At 40.9% G+C, this 8,620-nt stretch overlaps 1 protein-coding gene across 1 annotated transcript in view; it reads right to left on the reverse strand.

Moving 5' to 3' along the window:
• Positions 1–8,620, reverse strand: part of ADCY1 (adenylate cyclase 1) — a 438,043-nt gene that overhangs the window by 87,823 nt on the left and 341,600 nt on the right. The window contains exon 8 of the mRNA XM_015816400.1: positions 4,930–5,085. Within this exon, the coding sequence (XP_015671886.1) occupies positions 4,930–5,085 (156 nt within the window). The remainder of the gene's footprint in view (positions 1–4,929; positions 5,086–8,620) is intronic.

The following is an 8,620-nucleotide window of genomic DNA, read 5'->3' on the forward strand; positions in this document are numbered from 1 at the left end:
ACTTGTCGCTCCTACGCTGGCGTGGATCCAGCCACAACTTCTCTTCCTCACTATCCGAAACACCTGGCTCCTGGCCAATCTCAGAAACTCCTGGCTCCTGGCCAATCTCAGAACCACCTGGCTCCTGGTCAATCTCTTCTCCGTCGGGAGACACCTGACGCATTGCCAAAGAGGAGGGTCCTGGAGAGGGAGGCCTGGCCATCTCCTCTCCTTCATGTTTGGAGCCTTTTTCCTCCGATAAGAGGGGCTCACAAGACGGAACCACAACAAAACCCTGCTGGCTACCAGTTATTACTTTGTTTGCTTCTAATTGTTCACAGATCTGTTTTTGGATTATCTTTTCCAGAATCGTCCCAGGTATTGATATCAGACTGATTCGTTTGTAGTTTCCTGGGTCTGTTTTTTTTTCCCTTTCATGAAGATGGGAACCACATCAGCCCTTTTCCAATCCTCAGGTACTTCCCCGGTGCTCCAGGATTTTTGAAAGATATAGTGCAATGTTTCTGAGATAACATCTGCCAGCTCCTTCAGAACTCTGGAATGTAATCTGTTGGGTCCTAGTGATTTATATTCATCAAGGTCGAATAAGTGTTCTCTTACCATTTTCTTGCTTATTTTAATTTTTGTTTCTAGTTTTTCTTTTGCAGTATTTCTGTAATGCCAATTATGTCATACCCACCCTTGTGTACTGTTGCTTCTAGTTCACCCTGTTTGTTCTCCAAGCTTTGAGCATTAATATATAAACATTTAAGACTTTTATGTCTGTCCATGGGTATGTTTCTTGGACTTCCTGATGGTTGTTTGATTTTTTTTCTCATCACTCCCTACTTCTTTGTTTGATTTGTTTTCTTGGGATTTATGATTGGTCTAGAGATCTTAATGATTGGTCACTCTTCCCCCTCAATTTTAGTTTAAAGCCCTTCTAATGAGTTGGACCAGTCTTTTTCTGAGTACATTTTTCCCTGTTTTCATGAGGTGCAGCCCATTCCTTGCCAAGAGTCCTCCGCATAGGAAATACAGTCCATGGTCCAGGAAACCAAAGTTTTCTTGGTGACACCAACCCTTTAGCCAATGGTTTATTTCTAGAATTCTTTTTTCCCTCAGTGGGTGTTGGCCTTTTGTTAGGAGTACTGATGAGAACACTACTTATGCTGCTAGCTCCTTAACTTTATTGCCTAGCTGCTTATAGTCTCTTAGTATTGTGCTCAGGTTCTTTGTTGTGTCATTCATTCCAATGTGAAGGAGTAGGAGAGGGTAGTAATCTGTGGGCTAATTATTTTAGTTAGGTTCTCAGCCACATCTTTTATTTTTGCTCCTGAGAGACAACATACCTCTCTGGATTATATTTCCAGTCTGCAGATGGCTGATTCTGTTCCTTTGAGAATAGAATCTCCTATCACCAGCACTCACCTTTTTTGAGCTTTGTGTGTGTGCAGTCTGAGGTGCTTTTCTGTTTGTCTCAGGTGTATTTGTTGATGTGACTTTTTAAGGGATATTTGGTGTTGTTTCTTTGCTAGGTGTCTGCATGTTTTCTTTGAGGGGGAGGTTGTGGGTCTGTGTATTTCCATCTAGGGGGAGAAATCAATTGCTCAATTTTAATGGGGCTGCTTCTCATCGGGTTAAATTGGGCAGTAGGGTTTTGTTAGAAGTTTGCTGCTTCTTCCTTTGAGTGTTGTATTTTCTTCTATGTGTGAAATACCTCCATTTGTCTTCCTCCAAGAGTTTATTGGTAGGGTCAAATCCTCTGGAAGTTATTTGTCCATTGTTTGATTCAGTTTGGGTATAGCTTTCTTGCGTAGGTTGGAGTTTGGCTAGAGTTGCCTCTAAATCAGAGGTCCCCAACCTTTTGGGCACCAGGAAGAGAGGTTTTTCCACAGACCACAGGCTGCATGGTTTTGTGTGCTGCCTGCATCTCCTGGATGGGGCTTTGCTTGTTTGTGTGGACAGGTTGCTGGCATGCCGCAGCCCAGTACTGGTCCACAGACCGGGGGTTGGGCACCCCTGCTTTAGATCCCTTACTTTTTCCTCTAGTTGTTCACTTTGTTTACATTTAATGCATGTATAATTTGGATGTTCTTTGGGAATAAGCACATACATGGAACATCCATTGCATACCACAGTAGTCTCTGTCACCTGTTCCATGAATTTGTTATTTGAAAATCCCTCTTTTATGGTTGGTGGATGTGCTTTTTTGTTAGCTATGCTTCTACCTTCTCTGTTCTAGGTAACTATGCCATTCGCAGTCCCAGGTCTACTGCTGTTTGCAGTCCCTGCTCTACTGCAATCTATACCACCCGGTTTACTGCCGTTCACACCACCTGATGTACTGCCGTCCGCAGGTCCTGGTCTACTGCCATCCGCAGATGACATATGTCAGTTCCTTCAGAACTTTGGCATGTAATATATCTGGTCCTTGTGAACTCATCTAGGATGGACAGATGTTGTCTTACCATTTTCTTGCCTATCTTAACTTTTATTCCTTTTGTGTCTTTTATGGTTCTGCTTTTGGTAGGTTCAGCTATTTTTTTTCCTTTTTGTGTGAAGACAGATGCAAAGAATGAATTAAGCAGCTCTGCTTTCCCCCTGCTGCCCATCACTTCCTTGTCATCTTAGTAAAAAATTAAGTCCAATATAGCTGACCCTCTAGTTCCCTCTTCTATCTTTTGGGTATCAAAGTTGTCAGCTGGACTTGTCAGGAACTTGTTTGATCGCTACTTGATGCAGAGTTTGTCTCCCAGTTGATGTCAGGGCAGTTAAAGTCCCCTATTATTACTGTGCTTTGTTTCCTGCATACATTAGTTAGCTAATTAGCAAAAAAATAATCTATTTCTTCTGCTTCGTTGGGTGGCCTGTAGTATACACCTCTGACAATGTCATTCTTTTTTCCTTTTATATTAACCCAATGCATTCAAGGAGGCTTTTGTCCTTGGTTTTATAATTAGATACCATGAAATATCCTTTTCATATCTTAATTAAAGTACATAGTTTCTCTTTAATTATTTAACTGTCATTTGTTTTTCCAGCATTAAATGATGCAACACATATTTTGAAGATCTTAGACAGACTTTTCAATCTGATATTTATTCTTATAAAAGTTGAAATAATTCTAGTGAAATAATTACCTATAAATCTTTATTTTCTAGTTCTTGGAGTAAATAAATGTGAATGAATATTTTAGATAAAATCACAGTGTTTTTAAAATTATTTGATGCATTGCAATAAACTTTGGAATGATATGAAACATTATATAACACAATATACTGAAAGATGGGCACATCTCAATGTAATTATAATTTTCTATACTACAATACACAGTTAACTAGGTTAATACATTTACCAATGTTGAAAACTAATTTGTTGGCAATATTCAGGGAGAACAGAATCCATTTCTGTTATTCAGTCATAAATTTTCATGTAGTAAATAGTTCAAATATGTTGAATCGAAAAATATTAAATTGTGTCTAAATCAAATAATTAATATACATCCAGAATATTACAACCTTTGAATATTGCAAAGGCTTACATTTTAATTATGGCTAATTTAATCTTATTCTAGTTGTATTTCCAGTGACAGAAGGATTTATTTATTCCTTTTCTGTACAAATGCAAAACAAACAGTAATCCAAAATATTATTTAAGAATAGCAATAGCACTTAGATTTATATACTGCTCCTTCATACTTTACAGCATTCTCTGGATGGTTTACAAATGTCAGCATATTGCCCTCAATCTGGGTCCACATTTCACTGACCTCCAAAGGATGGAAGGCTGAGCCTTGAGCTAGTCAGGATTGAACTCCAGGCTATGGGCAGCCTGCAATACTGCATTCTAACAACTGTGCTACCATGGCTATATTATTTTTGTTATATAGTCAAAAGTATTTAAAATATGTATATGAAATTGATTTATTAATAACAGATATTTATAAAGACTGATTGCAGACTTTTAATCTCATTAAAAGGAATTGGTGATCACATCTTATAAATTGGGTGTCTGTAAGGCTGATAAATGCCACAGGTGCCATTTCGATGTTAAAAAATATTGCAATTGTAAATCCTATCACAGGGTGGCAGTCCAGTATTTTTCTTTTCACATACAAAATTCTCTCTCTCTCTCTCTCTCTCTCTGTGTGTGTGTGTGTGTATGTATGTATGTGTGTATGCACATGCATGCGTACGTGCACATATTCAAAGTTTTTGACCGGGTCACGGCCTGGAACTTTTTTTTGCACAATTTTTGGGAAGTGATTTGCTATTTCCTGCTTATTATGGCTGAGAGGAAGTGGCTGGCCCAATGTGCCTAAGCTGGGATTGAATCCACTCACTGGAACTCTTCCAATTTCTAGCCTGTTACTTTCACTATTATACAAAACTGGCTCTCTTAGAATGTGGCTAATTGAGAATGTTTTAAAATGTTAGTTATCAACTGCAGAGCACTAGTAATAGTGGAAAATATTTAGATTCCTGTTATTTGGCCATGTTCCAAATTTGTTGAATGTTGGCTTTTCATTTATAAGTTTGTTAATAGTTTTGGGAAAGAAAATAATAACACTGTGGATGTGATGTTGACCTATTCATGAATAACTTGGATTTTTGACTGTGATGTATTAAAAAAACTTTTGTTATGATGGAAAAATATTGTTATTCTCAATTTAAAACATTGGATTGAAAAAGTATATTCACTTTTTATCTATGAACTGGCTGTGTATCAGTGTACACACTGAATTGGGTGTGAAAAATTATATGTAAGTTAATATATTAAATATTACTTTTTTCATAGTGCACATTTTACTTTTTCTTGTAAATTTTCTGTACTTAAGTTCTGCCCCCCCCCTCTATCTAAGCTTGTGTATGTGTATGTGTGTGTGTTTGTGAACCATATGCATATTCATTTATTATTTTTTAAATTTGCTAAATTAAACATATATACCTTGTCATCATCTTCACAAGTCATCACGTTGGAGAAGGGAATTTCAGCTTTAAACATTTTGCGACAGTGCATCAGCTGAACTAAGAGATAACAAACAGTCTTGAACTTCATTCTTTTGGCAGGCTTTATGTCAGAGAGAATAAGCCCTGGAAATATCTGGAAAGATATATATACATAAAGGAATGTTTATTTTTTTTAATAAATTTATTATTTTTAAGTTGATGCCCAAAATGTATAGAAATTCATCATATACTATGGCAGTGTTTCTCAACCTTGACAATTTTAAGGCATGTGGACTTCAACTCCCAGAATTCCACAGCCAGCAATGCTGGCTGTGGAATTCTGGGAGTTGAAGTCCACATGCCTTAAAATTGTCAAGGTTGAGAAACACTGTACTATGGTAACATAAGCAGTGATTTTTCACAGAGCCAACCTTTTGACAGCATTATACTATAGTCAGCTTAATTCTAACAGCAGCTCAGTTTAAGAAAAAAGATAATAATTGGTCCAGTAGCATTCAATATTTTTTCTGGCTAACTGGAGAACTGAACCCAAATTCGCAAGTAATCAGGAATCAGAAATATTATTTACAGTCTGAAGGGAATCGTTTACCGCATCAGCTTTTACAGAAAAAAATAAAACTGACTATAAAATGAAAAATCAAGTGATAAATAGCAATTATGTCACTAAAGGCCCATATCGGCAACAAAGTATAGTATAAATAAGTTTATAATGACCTACCATACGTATGTTCTTAATATATTCATAACCATATTTTGTTATATTTACCAAAATCTGCCCTTTCCTCTGAAATCCAACCCCATATACTGAATAATGGTGCCAGAGTTTGGAACACAGCTTTCCAACATTGAGATAATATGCATCTCTAACAGCTTTATAATTTTCTTGGACAAAAGTTGAAATATGGTCAGTTCTTTTTGATTTTAACATAATGCACTGCACAAATATGTTTCCTTCTCCTTTACTGCTTGTTGTCCCAAAGAAAAAAAATTCTGAAACTATAATTAGTTCAAAATAGGGGAAAGGTGGAGAAACCCTGTTTACTATTTTCTCACTATGGGTAGTCCTCGAGTTATAAATGTAATGGAGTCTGCCCATTCCATTCACAACTAGAGAATTCGTTGGAGTGAATCTCATACCTTGAACAAGATCACTCCCTGCTCGTTAAGACACTTGTGGCTCGTTAAGTGAACACAAGGTATCTCAGGGTGGGGAAGGCCATATGGGGGGGTAGTGATGGAACAGGCCCCAAGCCCCGCGACCCACTAAGATACCTCATACTTCCCCCTCCCTTCCTGCTTCATCGGACTCATTTCTCTTGAAAATATCTGTCTCCTCTCTGCTGTGGTTTCTGCCTTTGAGGGATAGGAGAGATGATTGAAGCCCCTGGGTGCCCGTAATATCACATGAGTTCAGGCACCCATCCACTTTTGCTTTGAATGGGGCACTTGAGAAACAGAGCCTTCTGCTCCATTTCTAAGTGTGCATTGGCAGCTATGTGGAGCTTCCAGTCTCTGAAGTGCTGTATAGGCACTAAAACACTTTTTAACCAAACCGAGACCAGACAGAGACTGCAAGCTCTGTATGCCTGGAATGGGGCACTTGAGAAATGGAGACTTCTGCATTGGCAGCCATGAGGAGCTTTCAGTCCCTGTCAGGTCTCTGTTTGGATAAAAAGGTGTTTCAGCACCTATGGGGCACTTCAAAACCATTGGCAGCGGCAGCCACTTGAGCGGCCATGATCCCCCCTCCCCAGCCATCCATGCAGCCCACCCGACCTACGTCTTGCCTGACTGGCTGGCTGGCACAAATCCTGACCGCTCTTCTCCTTGCTGACTTCCCCACTCAAGTGGCGGCAGCAGCTTGAGTTTCTTGGCTCCATCTGAAACAAAGAAAGCAGAGATGCAGCAGCAGCATTGCTACTCGCTCACGTGTGTTGGCTTTATTGAAGGCAATCCCACTGCTGTGCCTCTGCTTTTTTCCAGTTAGACGGAGCCGAGAAACCCAAGCCCCCAGAAGGAGTCAGTACATTGGTGAACAAGAGCAACTTTAGCATCAAAATGTAAAAATGTATCACAATGGCTTGCCAACTTTTTTCTAGTTCATCCTTATCCACCAAGGATTAGATAAACTTAATGTGACTGATAGTCAACAGAATATTGATGAAGTAAAGATGCAGAGATACTAATGCTTTGGCACTTTTGTTATATAGTATAGACATACACGAGTCTTATGAATGTTCAGTCTTGTGCATTTTGCATCTCCCTTGACTGGTGCTGTAGGCATTGCTTTTTTTTTTTTTGCTTCACCTCTGGAAGCCAAGGGGACCCCTGAGATTGGCAAACAAAAGATCTTTGGTGTTCCACTTGATCAGATTTCTAACAGAACAGCAAGTGTGCTGGGAAAACTGCCTAAGCCTATGATGGTGAACCTATGGCACGCGTGCCACAGGCGGCACACAGAGCCCTCTCTGTGGACATGCATGCCGTTGCCATCACTGGGCTATCCCCTGCCTGCTGCAGCTGACTCTGGTCCACAACTTCCAGGAAGCAGCCACTCCCCCACCTCCATTGACACTGGACAAACTGCACATGCCCCTCTCACTGCACGGGGCTGCTGTTGTTGCTGCCGCCGTTGATAACCACTCCATGCATGCATGCACGCATTGGCCAGCCTACAGTTTCCATGTCTCAGTTGCTAGGCCATTGTTCTCGCCCCCCTGCCACAGTCTCAATGGAAGCAGGGTGTTTGGTGCCTTGAGAGCAGAGGATGGGACTGAAAAAGCCCCGGCCAGGTGGGGGAATATGCACGCGCTCTTCTTCTCAAGGAGTATTTCTCTGAACACTCGTACTTCCACATCGCCAGACCATGTGTGAAGGCACACGTGGGCTCACCTCAGGAGAGGCGCTGCCCATGCGGGAGGTGGGAGAGTTTTGTCATCATGGACAGGGAAGCAGTAGCCTGGCTGAGGTGAATGCACAAGGTGGGTGGGTGTTTTAACATGCCCATTTTTGTTACTTTGGCTGCCAAAGCTCTGTTGGCATGACATGCTCGCTGAAAGTTTAGTAAGTTAACCCAATTTTGTACATTTTTTACGGTGCGGAACTAATAAACTAATCCTGGAAGATGGGTGTGCCCAGTGGGTTTAAAAAAAACTAGTTCAGGGCTTCCTCTGAATCGAAAAAGTAACTGCAGCAGAGAGAGGAGCTGGGGCAGGATTGGCGCTGGCTGGGAGGCTCTGCTGCAGCTCGGAGGGCGGCTGGCTGGAAGAAAGAAGGAAGAGGCGGGGAGAAGAGAGTAAGAGATTGGAAAGGAAGGGGAGGAGTTTAGTGGTGGCATGAAGGAGAAAAGGGGAAAAATGGAGGGAGAGCAAGAAAGGAGGTTGGTTGTTTTTTTCTGCTTCTGTTTAAAGCCAGACAGAGTAGGGAAGCTGAAATAAAGAGGTTTCTGTGGGGCAAGTCTTGAGGAGAGGAAAGGGGGGAAAGAGAGGTTTCTGTGGGGCAAGTCTGGAGGAGAGGAAAGGGGAAAGAGAGAGGTTTCTGTGGGGCAAGTCTGGAGGAAAGGGGAAAAAGAGAGGTTTCTGTGGGGCAAGTCTGGAGGAGAGGAAAAGAGAAAGAGAGAGGTTTCTGTGGGGCAAGTCTGGAGGAGAGGAAAGGGGAAAGAGAGAGGT

The sequence above is a fragment of the Protobothrops mucrosquamatus genome, unplaced genomic scaffold, assembly GCF_001527695.2.
Source record: "Protobothrops mucrosquamatus isolate PMUCROS unplaced genomic scaffold, P.Mucros_1.0 scaffold447, whole genome shotgun sequence".
Classification (NCBI taxonomy): domain Eukaryota; kingdom Metazoa; phylum Chordata; class Lepidosauria; order Squamata; family Viperidae; genus Protobothrops; species Protobothrops mucrosquamatus.